This window comes from Salvia splendens, chromosome 8, assembly GCF_004379255.2.
Source record: "Salvia splendens isolate huo1 chromosome 8, SspV2, whole genome shotgun sequence".
Lineage (NCBI taxonomy): Eukaryota > Viridiplantae > Streptophyta > Magnoliopsida > Lamiales > Lamiaceae > Salvia > Salvia splendens.
Window position 1 is genome coordinate 18,801,445 of NC_056039.1, and position 22,488 is coordinate 18,823,932.

Sequence of the window (22,488 nt, forward strand, 5' to 3'; positions counted from 1 at the left end):
AGAATCTCCCAGAATGAGCAGAGAGAAGAGTGATGCAGAGGAACGCCGCCACGCGGCCGAGAAGAAAAGGAAGGGGAAACAAATTGCTCCTTCCAAGACCAAGAAGGCGAAAGGGAAATCCACTGAATCCCCACTTCCTCTACCTGCCAAGGTACCATACGCTGCAGAGCCCGAGGATTCTGCTGGGTCTAGTGAGTCTGAAGAAGAACAAGAAGAGGAGCTCAACTTTGAGCCAACTGAGATCTGGATTACAAGCAAGCTCCTGGACGAGATGAGAAAGTTTGACGACCCGAAACGCGCAACCATCCACAAGGAGAAGAGTGCCCAGGGCAAGTACGCTAAGTCTGGAAAAATGTACAGCTCATCGGAGCTCAAGCAGATAGCTTGCAATGATGAATTCCGAACTTATATCGACGCAATCGGCTTTGATTGGTTGCTCAAGCACAGCACCGCCGAAGTTCCAATCGACCTGGCAAGGGAATTCTTCTCCACCTTCCGATTTAAGTCCACCACCGATCTTAATGCTGACTCCATCAAATTCCGGCTCTTCAATGAAGAGCATGTGATGAGCATCCGTGAATGGACTCTACGGATGGGACTGCTTACGCGCACAGAGGATGATGAGGGTTTGTGGAGCGAGAGAATGATTGGTCCGCCGAAGCTGACGCCGGGATTCAAGACGCAGAACGCATGGGAGTTTGTGGCTCACCCTAGGGTAGGTCAGTTCAAAACCAGCTGGTCGAAGGCCCACCATATTGAGAACAGGGTTCTGCGATTCGCCCAGACCTTCATTAGCTACAACCTGATGGGCACAGCTAACAACGCTCTGACGACCCCCGACTTGTACTTTACTTGGTGCATGGCCAAGGGAGTACGTGTTCACTTGGGCTATTGGTTAGCCCAAGCCTGCCATCAAGTGACAGCCAACCCTTCCCGACATCTTTACACATGCCACCTTCTAGGGGCTTACCTGCAACGAAACATTATTATGAAAATCCACAAGTCCTGCAGAGAAGTGAAGATGTGTCTACCCCCGGAGGTGTTCAACGTGGACTATTTTTTCAATAAGGAGCTGCTCATTACACAGGGAAGGGACGTCTGCTTTTATGAGGTTGGTCAGTCGGAGGCGCAGACGAAGCAGGAGCCTGAGATGGTGGAGGCGAAGGATACCGCTGACATGGAAGCCGGAGCCAGGATAGAAGTAGAAGAAGTAAGGAAAGAGGTTGGATGGTTGAGGTCAGAGATGAAAATGGTTTTGGAGGGGATTGTGGCCCTAAGGGGTAAAGGAAGGGACCGTGCTGAGGATGCAGAAGTCAGAAAGTTAGTTGAGGAAGTGAGAAGCGACGTAGAGAATGTGAGGAAGGAGGTAATCGGTGTACGAAAAGAAGTGACGGAGATACGGAGGGAAATGAGGAGAAGTAGAGAGGAGGTCGTAGCCCTGAAGGGGCGTATCACCGACCTAGTGGTAGAATCGTCAAGGCATTCCGATAGGATGGCGGAGGCCGTCGCACTGATGATGAAGATGACGAAGTGGCTTCAAGCGAACTTCCCCGAGACACCGATGGGACTTCCTGAACCTAGCGGCGGTTCCAAGACGCCAGGTCAAGGGAGTCTAGCTGTGCAGAAGCCGCCACAAGCCCAAAGGCCTCAGACCACCCCGTCTTCCTCCAGGCCTGTACTTTTGAGGAAAACCGTACCCCGACCCACAGAAGATCAGAAGGAGACGCCGGAGTCACCGGCAAGAAAGAAAGTTAAAATGACCAACAGACAGTGCCACCCAAGTCTGGCTCCCGCGGGGGCCAGAACCCGAATTGAATTTCCCCCAGAACCAAGTAACTTTTACTTTTCTGTCTTTTACTTTTCGTTTTTCTTTTGCTTGTGTTTTTTATGTGCCAGCATGCATCGTTCTGTATATATGTGTTATAACTTCCTACACTTAGCCCAATTTTTGGTCTAAGTGTGAGAAGGGGTTGCTTTGTTTTGATTTTGTATGTTGCGCTTTCTCCCACTTAGCCCGATGTTCGGTGTAAGTTTGAGAAGTTTTGTTTTGTTTTTGTGCTTTGTTTGCGTTTGTGTCTGTTGTCTGCTGTTCTTACTTCCTTTTCCCCCCTTCACTAGGATAGCTTGGGGACAAGCTTGAGTGAAGTGGGAGGGGGGGAGTAAGTATGGTGTTCGTATTCTTTCTGTTTTAAGAGTCTTTAGGATGTGTGTTTCGCATGTGCTAGTGAGATAATAAGGCAGGTTTCCCTTAGTAAGAACGATTGAAGAGAGAATGCATGTCAACTTTGACACCTTCTTCCTTAATAAACCAAAGGTGATCTGAATGAAGTTGGGACGATGGAAAAAGCCCTAGATATCCCAGCTGTGCAGCCCTACTATAAGAGCGAGTTATAAGCCTAAACACTTTTTTTTGTGCTAACATGTAAATTGGGCTGCCACTTGATGCTTAGGGAGTAGAGTATGAAAAAAAGGAAATGGAGGTATAAGCTGGACGAAGTCCAGGAAATGGAGGTATAAGCTGGACGAAGTCCAGGGGAGAAATAAACTAAAAATTCGGAGGTATAAGCTGGACGAAGTCCAGGAGGAAAAATATATATATAAAAGGGGGAATAGAAGAAAAAAAAAGAAATCTAAGGGCAGGAAGCAATAGTAACCTGACCCAGGATTTAAAAGGAAAAGGGGACTGTAGAAAGGAGAAACTCTCATAACCCGAAGCATCAGTGATGTGTCATTGACTTAAGAGTGAATCGATCCTAACATCCCTGGTGAGGAATGAGTGATCGAGCGAACCTAACAGCTGGGGTGTCAATAGGCTATCTTGACGAACTGACGGACCGTTTAGGTAGAAGAGGGAAGGGGGAAGATTTGAAGACTGTAGACGATCGGATTGAACTTGAGCTGTGGGGACGGTTGCCTAAAAGTCGAACCTAGTTCATGCTTGTTTGTGTTTTGATTCTTTGTGTTGTTTTTTTTATAAGACTTTTTTTTATTTTGCCAGTTGTCTAGGTCCAGGAGTCTGTTTTGTTTTTGTTTGTAGAGTCGTTCTTGGGGACCGTGCATTGAAATTCACCTTATTTCTTTCTCTTGTCTTTCATACTTGAGTACAAGCATGGTTTAAGTGTGAGCAGTTTGATAAGGCTAATTTCATGCATCGGTCTAGGGGTTTTATTTCGTGAAATTACTGGGTCTAACGCATGTTTTAAGCCAGGTATGTGAAGGTTTTCGCTAGATCCAGGAAAAGAAGAGGACGCTTGCATAGTCCTAGGAAACTGGCAAAAAAGTGGACATTATGAAAGACATTGCTTGATGGAGGAAGCCTCGGAGTTGAAGGGTAGAATAGGGATTTCTACGAAGACTCTAGAAGGCTATGTCCGCATCTATAAAAGGAAGAAGCATGCAAGCTGGAGGGACCTTCTCGGTGGAGGCCTCACGAACAGCCTGTTGCTCAGTTCACTTTTCACATACTTGGTTCTAATTCGTGGAGGATCTCGGGTTCGCGCTGGGGTTCACTTTTAGCTTTCCGATAGTGTTTGTGGGTTGTAGCACCGTCCTTCTCTTGGAGTTGCTTGTTTTCGTGGTTATTTTCTAGATTATTGCAGGTTAATGGTGAGATCTGGAAGAATGGAGTTTGTTTGTGGATTAATCGGGGTTTTGTTTTGCTGATGTTGTGGAGTTGTTTGTGATTGTGGAATCTGGAGTTGATCGGAGCAGATCTGTGAGAATCGGAGTTATGGAGTTGATTTTGTTGGTTGTTGAGTTCGGATGGCTTGGATCCGGAGTGGATTAAGCGTCTGAAGTAATTCTGAGCAGGAGTGTTTAAATTTTATGCCTAGCTTACGTGTTTTCATTTCATTTCGCTTAGTTTACGTAGATCTGATGTATTTCCGATTCATAGCAAGTTTCCGGAGTCCAAATCTTTATATTCTGTTTAAATTTAGGAGTGTACTCTGTTTTCTTCATCTGCGAGTTTAGTTTAGTTGCAAAGGTGCATGTCGTAGTTAGCTGGAGCATGGGTTGGTTATCTGCAGCTTTTTACCGTACTTGCTATTTTTGGAAATATGGTCCCCACTGTTAGTTGCTTACTGTTTAGCTAGATTAGGTAGTCGTTTACTTAGTCTAGGGGGTAATTGGGTCTGTCGGCATTGATGTTTGACTCCAGTAATTTTTCTGTGTCTTAGGTCTAGCGTTTACATTTCTTGCCTAGATCTAGTGGTAGTTTAAATCTCAACCCCTTTGTGTGGCAGCAGCCGTTTGTTCCCATAGTCTCGTAGCACTACTTTGCGAATCCATCTCTGTGGGATCGACCCCACTTCCCTATACTAATTCATAGTATTCGGGTTGAGGGATTTATTTTTGAAGAGGAGTCGAGTGTGTCCAACGACAAAAACACTGTAGTTCTCTAGAGTTCCTGGACCCAGTGATTCAGCGGATTTAAGGAGCGTTGTGTCTGGACCAAGCTTTGCATTAATTCTCATATGTGCACACTCGCTTACTCCTGAGTCTAGTCATTCGACATTAGAGTCGAGCGATACGACCCAACACTTCAGAGCACTACCGGGGCGTATCTCGTCTTGAGGGAAGAGGCCTCCTCGACTCGGATAAACTTATTCACGGTTACTGTTTCAATTTCAGTTGTAATTTTTTAGTTCAGTTTCTCCTTTTGTATTCCTTCTTTGGGTTTGTATTACGCCCAGCTTTTATCTCTTGTAATCCCAGAAACCAACAGACACTTGATAGATAAATTTATTTTTCATCAATAAATATGTATTCTTAAATATTGTACTCCTTTTGTCCCAACTAATTTGGTACAAAAATTTTGAGCACGGAGCATCTAAAATAATTTCTTTTGTTAACATTTTGCACGAAGTATGGGATTTACTACGAATGTCATCAGCTGCGCAACGCGCAGGGGATGTACTAGTTATATTAAATGTTAGGATTCTGTGGCGCAGTTTTTTGTTAGGGGTCTGTAGTGTTACAACCCAAAAGGTTATGGACTAATGAAGTAGTTCACTTTTTCGACTTTGGTTTTGCTAATCATCTGCTATAGAACACTGCAGCTATTGTAACTATTGCGCCATCTCATAGTCTGCATCAAAGTATTATTTTTTTTCTTTTCAATTCAAGCTCTGATTTGCTGGGAATGATTAGTAAGTGTGCAACGGAGTTGTCTTTGGCAAATAAGTGAATTACATTTGAGTGGAATCTTCAAAAAAAGTAGATTCTGGCTCGAGATGTTTGGTTATTTCACTTTTTTTTATAAAAATTCGGCTTGCTGACAATCTTATAATTTGATCATTCTTCTGAAAGATGAGAAATTTGACGATCTTCCTTTTTTTCAACTGACTGCAAGTAGATCTGAAATATGAATTGGAACATCTCATTTTACCGACTGCAAGTAGATGTTGGAATCAAATTAATGATTCACATAATTCATCACATGAATCATACATGTTGAATAAGATTGATAAACATAAAGCGGAAACATACATGGATTTGGATTCATGATGTTGTTGATGATTCTGAAGTATGAAAATTAGTCTTCCAAGTGACAACGCTCTCTCATAGATTCTCTATAACCTGTGAAGTCTTGATATATCGTATGACCAATAGGAATGAAAATCTATTGACCTATTTATAGGTTGCACTTGGGGACCATAACAATGTATTTAGAGAATAAGTCCCTAACTTTATTATAACTTTAATTTCACCCATAACAAAATTAAAGTTATCCAAAGTAGTACATGCACAATAGCCCTCATACTTTTATAGTTAATCGTTTGACCCTATAAGTTATATAACCTTAGTAGATCACGTAATCGGGTCAATCAATAAATAGTCATAAATATTATACAATCGTTAGACTATTATGTTGGACCATATTAAAATGCTCCAACAATCTCCCACTTGGGCCAACATAAAAGTCACCAAATGATTGTTCATTACTGAAGTTGCGCGCTTACTTTTTATATTAATCATCTATACCGATCTGGTCTACTAAACATATTAATATAGAACTAAAGATGTTTAAGTCACAATAAGTATACATGACTAAACTCATCAGTGATCACAAATATCAACGCATCTAGCAACACAAATCAAAATATGAGTGTGCAGCATGAAAAATTACATACTATGTGATCTTTTGCATGTCTATTTTCAACTGGTCCTCTGAAACTATAGTGAGATCAGAAAAGGCCAAAGCATAATTCAAAGTAACTAAAACCAAAGTAACTAAAGTGTGCACTTAATATAATTGAAATTCAATATTATTACATAGATGAACATAAACTCCCACTAAACCAAAGTATCACAAGGTCGAACACCATGTGATATACATGCTCATGAAAGACCGAAGGCGGTAAACCTTTAGTAAAAGGATCCGCAAGCATGGAAGTCGAACCTAAGTGTTCAATTTGCAATTGTCTACTCTGAATTCTATCCTTAACAACAAGGAACTTTATGTCAATGTGTTTAGACTTCAACGAGCTCCTGTTGTTGTTGGAGTACATGACTGCGGACTTATTGTCAAAATATAACTTGAGTGGTCTTTCAATACTATCCACAATTTGCAGTCCTTGAATAAAGTTTCGCAGCCATACTCCATGTTGTGATGCCTCAAAACAAGCTATGAATTCTGCTTCCATTGTAGAGGTGGCTATCAAGGTTTTTAACACTTTTCCAAGTTATAGCCCCTCCGGCTAGCATGAAAACATAACCTGACGTGGATCTACGACTGTCTTGGCATCCCGCGAAATCCGAATCAGAATACCCAATGATCTCAAGCTGATCCAATTTCCTATAAGTGAGCATATAATCCTTTGTTCTTTGCAGATACCACAAAACACATTTGACTGCTTTCTAATGATCCATGCTGGGGTTACTAAAATATCTGCCTAGCATGCCTACTATGAACGCAATATCCGGACGCGTGCATACTTGTGCATACATAAGACTTCCCACAGCCGATGCATAGGGAAGTAATTCCATTTCCTTTCATGCAAGCTCATTTTCGGGGCATTGATTTAAACTGAATTTATCACCTTTAGCCACAAGGGTATCTCCTGGTCTACAATCCTTCATACCAAATCTTGCCAATACTTTATCGATGTAGCTCTTTTGTGATAATCCAAGTACACCTAAGGAACGATCTCGATGTTTGGATTCCTAATACAAAAGAAGCATCTCCAAGGTCTTTCATTTCGAATTTTCTTGATAGAAATTTCTTGGTGTCACGTAATAAATCTACATCATTGCAAGCAAGTAGAATATCGTCGACATATAGAACCAGGAAAATGAATTTGCTCCCGCTGAACTTATAGTATATGCATTCATCAACTGGATTTGTGTCAAAACCAAATGAGACGACAAATTGATGAAATTTAACATACCACTGATGAGACGCTTGTTTAAGACCATAGATGGATTTCTTAAGTTTGCATACCATCTTCTTTGGGTCACCAGACACAGTTTTTAGGTTGCACCATATAAATGGTTTCTATAATGTCTCCATTAAGAAACGTTGTCTTTACATCCATCTGATGTAGCTCCAAATTAAAATGAGCCACTAGTGCCATGATTATTCTGAATGAGTCTTTCGTTGAAACTGGAGAGAAAGTCTCGGTAAAATCGATGTCTTCTTTTTGAGTAAAGCATTTTGCTACAAGACGAGCCTTATATCTTTCCACATTGCCTTGCGAATCCCGTTTGGTCTTAAAAATCCACTTGCAACCAATGGGTTTTGCACCTTCAGGCAATGGGACAAGATCCCAAACGTCATTGCTTTGCATAGACTTAATCTCTTCAATCATACCATCGATCCACTTTTTAGCATTAGAGCTTTCAATGGCTTGACGGAAAGTGACTGGGTCATCTTCCATCACTCCAATGTCTACCTCATGCTCTTGGAGATATACAATATATTCATCTGTAGATATTGCAGGTCTCCTCACTCTAGTGGATCTTCTTAGTGGCACTGCTTCGTCATGTTCTTGAGGAGCTTGAGGTTGTTCTTCATGTTGTTGTTCGGGAGGCGGAATAGGAATTACAAGAGTGTCGTCTTGTTCTGGAATGAAGAGAAGTGAAATTACTTCCTCTTCAAAGACAACATTCTTGTAACATCCCAAAAATTTTTGCGACTTTTTTTTAATATGGATGTCGAGTGGAAAATTTTCTTTTATGAAATTTAATTGTTGCTACGTGATTGAGTTGGCCATGTGGAATAAATTTTCATGGGTGATTTGGAATGAAGTGTTATTTATTTTTTTTCAATGTGGGAAATTAATCTAAATAAGAGCATGCATTTTGTTCTAGCCAAATAAAGTGGCTATTTTCGGCCCCTCCAATTATTGGAAACTATATTCTTTTCTTGGATTTAATTAATTGTTTTGGGATATTTATCCAAATTAAATCCAAAACAAACTATTCCAAACTTGTACTACATGAATTTAGAACCCAAGCCTATCCTTGAGGGATTTCGAAAAAATCCCCTAATTTAATTAGGAGGATGAATTATTTCTTTGATTTAATTGGTATCTTGTTGATTCCCTTCATTATTTTAAATCTAATTAAATCTTGTCACATTTTGTTTCCTCACCATAATTTGATTAATATTCGAATTATTCCCTTGTGGGAATAATACCCAAATTTTCGGCCCCTTTGATTAAGAAGGAATTAATAATTGTTTCCCTGCTTTGTGGAATTCCTTCTATTCAAATAAATTCCAAATTAATACCTAAGTCAAATTAATTGGGGATGTGAATATTTTCCTTGTATTGTGCTCTCCATATCACACGCCTCTTATGCTTCAAATTTCCTTGTGGAAATTTATTTAATTGTTACCTATTTTATGGGAGTCTTTTCCTATAAAGAAATTTCCAAATTTAAATCATATTCTTATTTAATTTAGGATTTAAATAATTTTCCTTGTGCACCCATTAAATTTTCGCTCTCCCCCTTTTATTTCCTACTTGGAGATTTAATTTATTTTGTTCCCTTGTTTATGAAATATTCATTGTTTTAATTCCTAAGTTGTGAATATATTTCTCTACAAGTAAATACCAAATAAATTCCTTGTTAATTTAATAGCCAATTTTCGAAAATTCCCTTCTTTTAATTGTGAGATTTTATTTATTGGTCTCTATTTTATTCCTCCACAATTAATTAATAAATTAATTTAGTTGGGGATTAAACCTACTATAAAATCACCTAAACCTAACCCTAGCCCCCATATTTTTCCCCTCCCAACCGTCCACCTCTCTCTCCCTCTCTCTCCCTCACTCTCACACGCCTCCTCCTCCCTCTTTACATTCTCTCCAAAAACTCTCATTCAATTCTTGTTCTTGCATCCATTGGAGTTGGAATTTCAAGAGTTTCCGAGGAATCGCATCAATCCTTGTTTCTACCGTTTGATTTTGATTCAAGAAAGTATAATTTAAAATCTTTTCCTCATCCTTTCCATTGAATCGTTGTTTTTGAATCCCTCATGCATATAGTGAGTGTAGGAATCATAGATCGCAAAATTAATCGGTGGGAATTTATGTTTGTGTGAGAAAATTTGTGGATGTGCGATTTTGAATGAATATGTGTGAAGTTTGGATGATTCATTGGTGAATGATATGTGAATATATGAGAACACGATTGTGAGAACTCTTTGAAGCATGATTGTGTGTTGGAAGCATGAATAATTGTGTTTGGATGAATGAGGAATAAACCCTAATTTCGAAATTGTGAAGCCTGAAAATTGTGGCGTTCGGAGAGTGGATTCCGACATGATTTTGACCACTCAAACAATCTTATTTTGACACGAATTTTTAACTGAGTAAATTTTGAGTTGTCTTATGTATTTTACACGAATTTCAGCCCCTTTTGAAGAAAGATGAATTTTTAATGAAATTGTGAAGTTGACGGCGCAATTCTGCCAGAAACATGTATTCTCGCCCAGAGAGTTTCGTTTTTTATTTGACCGACCAAATGGCCTTATTTTGATGTGAATTTTTGACTGGATGCAATTTTATGTGTCTTCTATGTTGCGTGAAAAGTTCAGCCTCATTGGACATCGGATGAAGTTTTTGACAAATTTTTCAATTGGACTGCGCAGTATTGCCAGAATTTTTGTGTTCCAACCAGAGAGTTGCACTTTTGTTTTGACTGACCAAATGACATGATTTTGGTATGAAATTTTAACTAGATGAACTTGAATGTGTATACTATGTGGTGACCAAAGTTTAGCTTCATATGAGGTCGGATGAAGTTTTGGTGATTTTTACAAAACGATTGCACAGTTTTGCCAGTTTTCTGTCATGTTAAAAATAGTAGTTGTCAAGTTTAGATGAATTACATGATGCATGTGTGATTAAGGAACATATCTTATGGCGTGGTTATGTGCTATACGTTGAGATATATTATGGTATATTTCCTTATGTGATGAACGTTTGGGATGGATAAATTAAGAAAACGATGAAAGGAACGATAGGACATGCATGATAATTTGTATTGATGGAAGGCTGATTGTGTTGTGGTGTTGGCAAGGGTTGTTGTGTGTACGTGAGCACAAGGAACGAGGGTTGCTTTGAGTTGGGTGGTTTAACTTGTTATGCCATGCCATATTGTTTTTGTTTATGAGATTGTTGTCTGATGCCTAGTTCGTCTGAGCTTGCTCCGTTAGGCTATATGGTTGTGTTGTGAAACGAATTCGGGTCTGAGTAGGGCCGCAAACCCTATCAGGCTGTGTACACTGGTGGGATCGTGAGCCGTCCTTGCTAGTCGGCCGGTCTCGTGGGCGAATAGTGTGGCCACACTTTCGTCGCACTGTGGAATGATGATTGTGATTGATGGATTATTGAGAAAATGGGGAGATTGTTTGACTGGCCAGTCTATGAAACGTTTTTGTGTTCTCGATGATATTTCTTAACTACATGTAAAACTCGAGATCACTGGTATGGATGACATAACTGCTATAAAATGTTTTCGGCATGAGCCCATTGAGTACAACAAGTACTCAGCCCTGCATATGTTTTCCCTATGTGCAGTTGAGCGGGATGTTGCGATGGATGTTGAGTCGGCCTAGGAATTTTGGATGCGTTGTGTCCTCATGCATAGACGTCATCCTATGACTCTCTTGATAACCTATTTCCGCTGCTATTATTGAAACTGTGTCGCAAGAATTTATTTTATTTCTTACGATTTTTGTCTTGTCAAATACTTTGAGACTGCAACCCGCTGCTTACTTCGTTACTCTAAAATAGTTTTCGTAAACTAAAACAAATGTTCTTTTAGGAGTTAATTGGATTTTTGATATTTATTTTTCCGCTGTTTTCTTTGAAAAATTGTTTGCTAGAAATCTCCGCACTATTTGATATTGAAATTATGACATTAAGTATTTTGAACTAAAATCCGTTGCTTAACTTTTCAATGAACTAAAATATTCCCCTTCTTAAGTTAATTGGGTCTTTCATATGAATTGTCGTCCTTTAAATGTTGTCCTTTATTGCTTTCCCGTGGTCACGACCTCCTCGTTTTATTATCCCTAGTATGTGCGGTAGTGACAATTCTTCATACCAGCTTCCACCCCAAACTCAACTTCCTCAAAGAACATTGCATTATTCGTCTCGAAAAATGATCTAGTTGTGGGATCATAGAACTTGAATATAAGGCCGAGCTTCTGCTGGACAACCCCAAACATGTAAATGACCTAAGCTGGGCTTTTTGCCCGTCCATAATTCATAAGGAGTTACGCCAGTTGCTTTAGTAGGTACACGGTTTAGAATGTATGTTGCGGTCTTAAGTGCCTCTCCCCAAAGGGATTCTGGCAAAGTAGAATGACTAATCATGCTTCTAACCATATCCTTGAGGGTTCTATTTCGTCTTTCAGCAACACCATTCATGGTAGGACTACCGGGCATTGTGTACTGGGGAACGATTCCATATTCCTCAAGAAATCTGGCAAAGGGTCCTGGACGTTGTTCACCTGAGCCATCATATCTACCATAGTATTCTCCACCACGATCAGATCTGACGTTCTTAATTCTTTTGCCAAGTTGATTTTCAACCTCGGCCTTATAACTCTTGAACGTATCCAGTGCTTGAGATTTTTCACTTATTAGATATAAATAACCATATATGGAATAATCGTCTATGAACGTAATAAAGTATCATTGACCATTCCAAGAAGCAGTAGGGAACGGTCCACAGATATCTGTATGGATAAGTTCTATGACGTCTGTAGTCCGATTGGCTTCAAATCTCCTAATGTTTGTTTGTTTCCCCTTAATGCACTCAACACAGACTTGAAAGTCTGCCATATTGGGAATGGTAAGAATTCCATTTGATACATGTCTTTCTTTTCTCCATTTGGAGATATGACCCTAACGTTTGTGCCAAATTGTAGCAGAATTCTCACTCATTAATTTACGCTTTGTACCTTGTGAATTCACATGCAGGGCTTCATTAAATGAAGTAATAGTATTAAGCAAATAAATATTATCACCATAAGAAAGAGAATCGGTGCCAATCAAGGTTGAATTTAGATAAAGACTAAATTTACCATTTCTAAATGAAGGTTGAAAACCAATAGCAGATTCTTTAGCTAGCAAAGAACAAATATAACAAGTAGGATAACAATTAGCTCACGTAAATAATAAATAAATAAATTAAATAATGACAATTCCCATTTCAAGATGTCGGCACAACATTAAAATTTCATCTTTGGACAAAATAATAACTTGCAAGTGACATCTTAACACGTAGTAAGCAAATATAGATAATCATTTCTTGTCAAACAATAAGTCTTCCTTTGGGCCGACTTAGTGTCCACAATGACTTAAGGATAATCTCATATTATTACCACAAAGTACACAAGAAACACGGCCAAAGAACAATCTTCCTTTGGGCTGAATAACTATTCGCATGTATTTCAAGTATACAAATAATACACATTCCAAATAAAATTAATCTACACATCAGAGCCCACTTTGACGAGTTAATGCTTTAATTAATTCATTTAGAATGATAGATAACAAAAGCTTTAGGTCATTATTTAATTATTTACTTAATAACCAAAACAATTAAATATAAAAAATCTTGCGAGCTATTTAGCAAAGATTTTGTAAATAAAATAGAATAACTAAAGAAATGAAGTTCTAGCCGAAAATTTTGATGGTCTAAAAAATAGGCAACTTAACAAAATAAGTTGACAGCCCACAGCAAAATAAGGCCCAGAACCTATCACCCTCATCAATTCTGAGGAATGAATAGCAGCAGTTATAGTGAAGGAGGGGATACGACGGTTCGATACGCCGTTTCATTCCATCGCCGGTAACCGCTGCTAACTGTGACGTCACTGCCAACGCCCGATGTCGCCGGTTATCACCCAAGACAGACGGCAACCAGAGAATTTTCAAAAATAATTTTGAAAGAAATTGATGGATTCAAAAATATTAGATTGCGTGATCATGAATTTTGAACCCAGAAATTCAAGAATTAAATCTGAAATTTCCCAACTAATTCGTCAGAAGAACATGAATGGTGTTGAAAAACCAAATATTCAAAAAAAATTCAAATCGTAAAAAAAAATTACGCTTATAAACTCTCGATTCATAAACCAATCAAATATTGGTTTGCGTGCATTAAAAAATCAACCACTATTGAAAAGCTTTAGAATGAATTGAACAAACAATTTCGGATGAATTGAATGAAGTGAACAAACAGTTTCGAATTTTCATCCGAAATTTCTTCAACAATTTGAACACATAATTACCGAATCCAACACAGAACTATAAATTAACCAATAAATTAACCAATTATCAATTCATTCCAACTTGTATTGGCTCTGATACCAATTGTTGGAATCAAATTAATGATTCACATAATTCATCACATGAATCATACATGTTAAATAAGATTGATAAACATAAAGCAGAAGCATACATGAATTTGGATTTATGATGTTGTTGATGATCTGAAGTGTGAAAATTAGTCTTCCAAGTGACAACTCTCTCACAGATTCTCTGTAATCTGTGAAATCTTGATATATCGTATGATCAAAAGGACTGAGAATCTATTAACCTATTTATAGGTTGCACTTGGGGACCATAACCATGTATTTAGAGAATAAGTCCCTAACTTTATTATAACTTTAATTTCACCCATAACAAAATTAAAGTTATCCAAAGTAGTATCTGGACAATAGTCCTCATACTTTTATAGATAATCGTTTGACCCTATAAGTTATATAACCTTAGTAGATCACGTAATCGGGTCAATCAATAAATAGTCATAAATATTATACAATCTTTAGACTATTATGTTGGACCATATTAAAATGTTCCAACAGTAGATGCTTGTTAGGTGAAGAATGATAGGAGTGAAAGGCGAGAGGAGAGAAAAGAGCACGAGAGATGCTCCCTGATTTGAGTCACTGGTTTGTAATTGCAATAATGTAAGAAACGATCACTTTGACCAAGTCGTCCAATACAAAATGATCTCTCCAAGATGAATTGAACTCCCTAGTTACATTTATTTATACTAAAACAAATAACTGAAATGCATAAACTTAGGATCCGCTCATGCCTTCACCACCGCCAGCTTTTCCTATTTTCTTACTTCCCCCACCTGCTTCCTCTAATCTCTCGCCGCCTCCAACCTCTTTCCCCTTTTTGCGGCGGGTGTACACCTTCCATCCTCCGCTGCTGTTGACCGTATCAATTGCCCCGCCCGTCGGAACAGCCTTGTCCGCAAGGCTGAAGAAAGGAAACTGTCCGCGTACGTCTGCCTCGTCCATCCAAGTTGCCTCGTCATCCCCCAGGCCGACCCAGCTAACGAGGACCTGGTCGACGGTGTCGTCATCTCGGGGCTCGGCCCGTCGTGCCAGCACCTTATCCGGAAGGAAAAGTGGCGCGGCGTCGACCAGGCCGTTGGGTAGCGTTGACTCCACTGGTGCGTCCCCCACGGCCCGTTTGAGGAGTGAGACGTGGAACACCGGGTGTATGCGGGCCGAGTCGGGAAGATGCAGCCGATAGGCCGTCTCACCGATACGCGCCTCGATTCTAAAGGGCCCAAAAAATTGAGGGGCGAGCTTCCTGTTGCTGGCCGTGAACAGCGAGGACTGGCGATGGGGCCGGAATCGTAAGTAGACCATATCTCCTACGCTGAATTCGACTTCCCGACGCCGCTTGTTCGCAGAGGCCGCCATACGGTCCTGGGCGTGTCGCAAATGGTGCCTCAGTAGCTCCAACATCTCATCGCGGGAGCGCAGAGTGTCCAACACGAATTGCGCCCGTACCTCCCCCGGGAGGAAGGTGTGTAACGTGGGGGGGCGACCGTAAACCGTCTCGAATTGTGTCATGCCCGAGGCAGAATGGGCGCTCGTGTTATAGCAGTACTCCGCCCACGACAGCCACTTGTTCCACTGTTTCAGGCGGTCGGAGGAGAAACAACGCAAGTACGTTTGTAGGCACCGATTTAGTACCTCTGTCTGGCCGTCGGTTTCGGGGTGGTAGGCGGAACTCATCTTGAGGGTGGTACCCGTGGCTCGAAACAACTCTTTACAAAAAGAGCTGAGGAAGATGGGATCGCGATCCGACACGATGGACCGGGGAATACCATGGAGGCGAACCACCCCGTCTGTGAAGACTTCCGCGACCTGCCGGGCCGTGAAGGGGTGTCGTAGGCCGATGAAGTGGGCGTATTTGGACAGGCGGTCGACGATTACAAAAACGCAGTCCAGTCCCCCGGCTCTCGGCAGCCCCGAGATAAAATCCATGCTGATATCTTCCCAGATTCGGCTCGGGATCGGCAGGGGCTGGAGGAGGCCGGTTGGAGACTTGGTGTCGGCCTTGTGCCTCTAGCACGTTGTGCAAGCCGCGACAAAGTTAGTGACGTGCTTCATCATACCGGGCCAGTAAACGTTAGAAGCGATCCGTCGATATGTGCGGTAGGCTCCTGAGTGTCCCCCGGTGGGGGTGACATGGAACTCGGCCAGGAGTTTCGGGATCCATGGAGATCGGTGTGGCACGACTATCCTCCTTTTATAGAATAGGGTCCCATGAACAAGCTCGTAATGTGGGGAAGTACATTGGCCGGTTTCCAACGCGGCTTTGATTTTTGCCAAGGGTGGGTCGGCCGAAAGAGTCTCCTGGACCGATGACCAATCTGGCCAAGACGGAATAGAGATTGCCGCGAGTTCCGGTGCAACCTCTTGACGGGATAGCGCATCTGCTGCACGATTCAACTTGCCCTCCTTGTACACGATGGCGAAGTCGTAGCCTACCAGTTTCGCCGCCCAATTTTGCTGTGCCGGAGTGGCTAGGGGGTGGGCTAGAAGCTGGCGCAGACTCCTCTGATCTGTGTGCACGACGAATCGCCGACCCAGCAAGTAGGGGCGCCAATGATGGATCGCGAGAACGAGGGCCATGAGCTCCTTCTCGTATGCCGACTTGGCCAACCAACGAGAGGATAATGTCTTGCTGAAATATGCCACCGGCTGACGATCCTGTGTTAAGACAGCGCCGAGGCCCCGGCCCGAAGCGTCGCACTCTATCACGAACTCGTTTGTAAAATCCGGCATCCGGAGTAATGGTGCTGACGTCAGTGCTGATTTGAGGGTGTCGAAAGCGGCGGATACAGCGGCCGGCCAATCCCATGCGGTCTTAGATCGGGGAGCGAGGGGCTTTTTCAGGAGCTCTGTCAATGGGGCGGCAATCTTGCCGTAGTCCTTGATGAAACGGCGGTAGTACCCTGTCAACCCTAGGAAACCACGGACACCCTTTAGGGACGTCGGCGCCGGCCAACGGAGGACAGCCGAGACTTTGGCCGGATCCATTTTCACTTCGTCGAAAGACACAATGTGGCCGAGATACTCGACGCTCGTGCGACCCAGAAGACATTTCTTCGCGTTGACCACGAGTGAATGGGCGTTAAGAACCTCGAAAACCCGGCGGAGGTGGCGCACATGGTCCTCCCAAGAAGCGCTGTAGATGAGAATGTCGTCAAAAAATACCAAAACAAACTTCCGAAGGGCCGGGAGGAAGATGTCGTTCATCAGGCTTTGGAACGTGGCGGGCGCGTTGGTGAGGCCGAACGGCATGACCAGGAACTCGTAGTGGCCGGAGTGGGTCCGGAATGCTGTCTTCGGAATGTCCTCAGTGGCCCCCCGAATCTGGTGGTACCCTGCTTTCAGGTCGATTTTGCTGAACCACTTGGCTCCGTGCAATTCGTCCAGCAGCTCCTGGATCACCGGAATAGGATATTTGTCCGGGACCGTTCGTTGGTTGAGCGCCCTGTAATCTACGCAGAATCTCCACGAGCCGTCTTTCTTGCACACCAGGAGGACCGGGCTCGAGAAGGGGCTGGTGCTGGGTTGAATCACCCCGGAGCTTAACATCTCGGCGACGAGCTTCTCCATCTCATCTTTCTGCAAGTGATTATATCGATAGAGTCGTACGGAAACGGGGTCGGTGCCGGGGAGAAGTGGGATCCTGTGGTCCGTCCGGCGGTGGGGGGCAAGCCGACTGCTTCCCTCGTGATTGCCGGGAACTCCCCAATCAACTTGAGGAGGTGCGACCTGGCTGTGGATGGCACGGCTGGGTCGATCCCGAAGGGCTCTACCGGGGTCTCCTTCTCCAGGGCGCGGAGGACCCAGCAGCAGTCCCCTTCCTCGAGGCAGCGGAGGTCGCTGGTGGAGCATTCCCGGCGCATGAGGGACGGATCTCCCTTGAGTGAGACGGGCCGTCCGTTTGCTCGAAAGTCCATGGAGGATCGTTGCCAATTGGCCATGACGTAGCCGAGGGATGCAAGCCACGCGACTCCCAAAATGACATCGATATTTCGGAGGGGAATAATGTAGCACGACACCATGAACTCCTCGTCCCCCAACACAAGCGGAACGGTCCTGCACATTCCTGCCGCACGCCGTGTGGATCCGTCGCCCAGCACCACCGAGTAAGGCGAGGTAGGGGTAATTGGTAGCTCGAGGCGCTGTGCACACTCCTCGGATATAAAACAATAGTTAGCGCCGCTATCGATCATGACCTTGACCTGTTGTGAGGTGATTTTTCCGAAGAGTTTCATTGTATTGGCCATGTCCAAGCCATTAAGTGATAGCACCGAAAGCTGTGGTTCTGGCCCTGTCCCCAAGATCTCCGAGTCCTCGGTGTCAGAATCCGCGGCTGCATCCTCATCCTCCTCGCAGATCATGACGTTGAGAGTCTTGGGGGCATCTATGAGCCGGTCCATACTTAAGTCTGCATTTAACGCATGTTCCTGCTGCTATGTGTCGCCTGTATTCCTCCGGAGACACGTTACGGAAACGTTTGGACACTGGTTTCGATGAGGCAGTTCAGTACGAGTGGGTCGGAGAGTACCCTTTGGTGGCTAATCGATTCGAGTGAGCTGGGTAGGAGTGCGTCTGAACCGTGGTCTGGGAGGGGACAGGCCGCTGGGGCTGAGCAGAGGCCATGATGTCGAGATCCAGGGCCATTTCGACCGCGTCTTCATAGGTTGTGATTTTGGCGGCCTTCATTTGGAGACGCACCTCCGGGCGGAGCGCAGCCATGAAGAAGCCCAGGTACTGTTGGCAAGAGATGTCCGGCACTTGCGCGAGGCGCGCCTCAAACGCCGTGACAAATTCCGCCAGAGATCTGGTGTGTCTGACCGCTGCGAAGGCTTCGTATTCGTTCAATGCTCCGGTGCCCCCGAAGCGTTTCATCACTTCCCTCGCGAACCGAGCCCATGTCAGATCCGGGACTCGGTGTCGCAGCAACTGGTACCAAGGGAGGGCCTCGCCCGCCAGTGCTACCATCGCGAGACCCACCCGATCCTCGGGAGTGGTCCCCGCGATCAAGAAGTATTACTCCGCCCGCGCCAGCCAAGCGAGGGCATCCGAGCCATCGAACGTGGGCATGGGCGACGCCGAAACACCCCCGGCGGACGTCGGTTTGGGACCGTGGTTCGCTGAAGTGGATCCATCCCCTGGGTTGGTCGTATCTTTGAGGTTCAGTGACGCGAAGCCCGCGCGCATCTCGTGGAGCATAGCGGTGAGTTCGGTTCGGACCTCCGCCACCTGGTCCTCCGTGTGGCGGAACTGAGAGTTGAGTTCCTTGACAGCCGCGTCCAACGAGAGGTTGCTCTGACGCAAGTCCCCCGTCGCCCTCTCCAATTCCTCCAGTCTCGAGTCCGCTCTTGAGTGCACCATTGTTCACCGCACCAATTGATAGGAGTGAAAGGCGAGAGGAGAGAAAAGAGCACGAGAGATGCTCCCTGATTTGAGTCACTGGTTTGTAATTGCAATAATGTAAGAAACGATCACTTTGATTGAATAGCAAGTAAGGAAAATAACACTCCTCCGCAGAGGCCTACGACCAAGTCGTCCAATACGAAATGATCTCTCCAAGATGAATTGAACTCCCTAGTTACATTTATTTATACTAAAACAAATAACTGAAATGCATAAACTTAGGATCCGCTCCTGCGTTCACCACCGCCAGCTTTCCCCTTTTCTCCAATCTCTCGTCGCCTGTTTCCTCCAATCTCTCGTCGCCTCCAACCTCTTTCCCCTTTTTGCGGCGGGTGTACACCTTCCATCCTCCGCGACTGTTGACCGTATCAAAGAGGTTAGCAATAAGCTGTTTGATGATGTTTCTGCTCTGTTCCATCATCTTGACAATGGGATGCTCCCTATCAATGTTCCAATCCCAGTTCACCAAGCACGCAAGAAGCTTGCTGATATCTTTGCAAGCATTATTGCTTCAGGCAAGAAAGCTAATGATCTGTTGCAGTGCTTCATCGACTCCAAGTACAAAGACGGGCGACCGACATCTGAGTCGGAGGTCACTGGCTATTAGATTGCATGAAAATATCTCACGAGAAGCAGATCATCTACATGGAAGCTTCGAGAGAGGAAACTGAGGTGAAGGCTTGAAGATGCTCGAGTTCCCAGCTGTCAAGTAGTTAAGAGTTGGTTATTTTTCTATTATGTAGTTAGTAGTTTAGATTAGAGCTTTTATATTCTGCTCTTGTTGCATGTACACCGAAGCATCGTAGTATATAAGGTGCTTGTGCTTGTATTGAGATTCATTCAATCAAATCATACAAAATCAAGTTTCTCTACAGTTCTATTCTTCTTCATCCTTGGGCATAATCATGCCATCTTTACAAGTTTATCACTGGCTTGCTCCTTTACGGCCAGCACACGAGTTCCATTACTTCCACATGGACTGGAGCTTACTTCTATGCAACCCCAAATACATGTCAGCCGTGCTGGAGGAGCAGAAGGGGATTGTGCAAATACATGAAAACGAGGTTCATTACGACGTTGGAAGTTCTCTACAAATGCATAAAAAAAGCTCTGAGGCTCCACCCTCCGTCAATAATGCTTCTCCCGCGTGAAGACAAAGGAAAGGAAGGGAATGAATATGACACACCAAAGGGACATATAGTAGCTACATCCCCTGCATTTGCAAACCGTCTCCCGCGTATTTACAAAGATCCTGAAAGGTTTGCTCCAAGAAGAGACGAGGACAAATCTTCGGGAGCTGGAGCCATTTGCCTATCTTCAGATCAAGGTGATATGGAGCCATCTGCTCAGAAACTTTGAGATGGAGCTGGTTTCTCCGTCCCCGGAGATTGACTGGAACGCGATGGCTGGTGTGAAGGGGAAAGTAAGGTAATCTGATAAGGATTCCTGCAGGCAAGCCAATGACATGCTCATCTTAACCTTAATTCATTTTGTAGGTTTGATTTATTAAATTTTTTATTATTATATATGTTTGTTGTTTGGTACTCTCCTCCGGACTTTTGCACTTCAATTATGAGCTTGTGTAGTTTTCCTTTTATCATAACACCAACAAAATTATCTAAGTATTGGAAGTTGGGTATTAGAAATGGGCTACTGGAAAGTACATCGGTCTTCCACTCGTGAGATAGATAAGGGATGAAGAGAAAACCATCGTCCAGAATTTAACATTGGGATAACCGAAACCAGCAATTTCCAAATTTTTATCTAAATTCCAATTCAGCAAACAACTTCTCATTATTAAATTTATCCCCAGCAACATAGAAATTAAGAAATAGGGTCAAGAATGGGCAGTTTGCTGCCACAGATTGATGATATCAGTGGTTTGATTGAGCAAAATGACCTTCTGCTTTTGGGAAATCCAGGGTTTGGCCTCCATCATGAGCTTTAGCTCCTCCCACGCATCCTTCCTTGGCCAAAAATAGTAGGGGCTCACCGGAATCGTGCCGTGGCCGCCGGGAATCAGCTGGTCCACGGCGATTCCGATGTTCTTCTCCATCCAGATGAACTTGAGCACTAGCCGCGGCCTCTCCATCGCCTTCACCACCACCTTCATCTTCATCTTCTCCCTCTCCTCATTCCCGATTGCACTGGAACATGATGAAATCCTTAAGGGTTTCTTTCGGTATGAACAAATTGACGGGTTTTTGGATTTGGGGATAATTCGAATTTGAGATGTTTTTCCTGGAACAAGTGAGCATCTTTGGACTCCTGCTGTTGATAACATCTTTTTTCTGTAGGCGAGTTCGACTGCTTAGAATCAGAATTCAGAAGCTCTCTCCTTCTCACTCTTTTTACAGACAAGGCCCGAAACCCAAAGCCCAGTTGTTTCTTCTTTGGGCTTGTGAAATGTTATTACAATGTGAATATGTCTTTAATGTTGGGTGTACTTTAACGGTAGGTTTTTTAACTCTATTCGTCCCATAAAAATTAATAGTATTAAGCTTATATTGTCATAACTTTCATATGTCACGTATTAAATTAATATCAAACTTATGTTGTCAAAACTTTTATATGTCTCATGCATTTATCATATACTCCTTCCGTCCCTTAAAGATAAAGACTTTTGAAACGGCGTGAGTTGTAATGCAAAATTGGTAAAGAAGAGAGAGATAGAAAGAAAAGTGTGTTAGTAGAAAATAAGTCTAACCTCATTAGAGGGAGAGACGAGGACGGACCAAAAATAACAGAGTTCAATTTTCTGGGACGGAGGGAGTTTTAGAGATCAAATTAAAAGACTCATCACGATCTTTAATATAAAATGCATATGAAATACTTTATAATGAATTGAATTACTCAAATATGAAATAATATTAAGTGTCATTTAAATGTAATCATTTTTAATAGTATCATTTTAGTTATTGTTGGGATATATACATTTTTGTAGTATATTTGGTGAGCGCCTTACTACACATACACTTTGATAGATAATTAAAAATTAAAAATTAAAAATAAAAATAAATTAGAGAAGACCTAGCGTCTTATCGATTGGTTGTAGAGTTTGGTCTTTGAAAGAATTTAGAATCAAAGTATAAAGTAATTAAATTCATGTGTTAAAGGTAAAATCCTTCAATGAACCAATTATCATTAACTTCTTCAATGTTAAAAATTAGAAATTTAGTGCAATTATGTGGACGTTAAAAGAAAAAAAAATGTACCCTCTCTATCTCACTATAAGTGATGCGTTTCTTTTCGGACGT

The 22,488-nt window shown here is 42.8% G+C and overlaps 1 protein-coding gene and 1 pseudogene across 1 annotated transcript; one reads left to right on the top strand and one right to left on the bottom strand.

The window, feature by feature from the left end:
- Positions 1-271: 271 nt before the first annotated feature.
- LOC121745882 lies at positions 272-20,814 on the top strand (annotated as a pseudogene).
- A 113-nt stretch (positions 20,815-20,927) lies between these two features.
- On the bottom strand, positions 20,928-21,582 carry LOC121743387 (30S ribosomal protein 3, chloroplastic-like). Its single transcript, XM_042136677.1, has one exon. The coding sequence runs from the start codon at positions 21,513-21,515 to the stop codon at positions 21,069-21,071; it is 447 nt and encodes a 148-aa protein (XP_041992611.1). The 5' UTR covers positions 21,516-21,582; the 3' UTR covers positions 20,928-21,068.
- Between the last annotated feature and the right edge of the window lie 906 nt (positions 21,583-22,488).

What these genes read in the sequence shown, in the direction of transcription:
- LOC121743387 (XM_042136677.1), bottom strand. Translation starts at nt 21,515, where the DNA reads ATGTTATCAACAGCAGGAGTCCAAAGATGCTCACTTGTTCCAGGAAAA.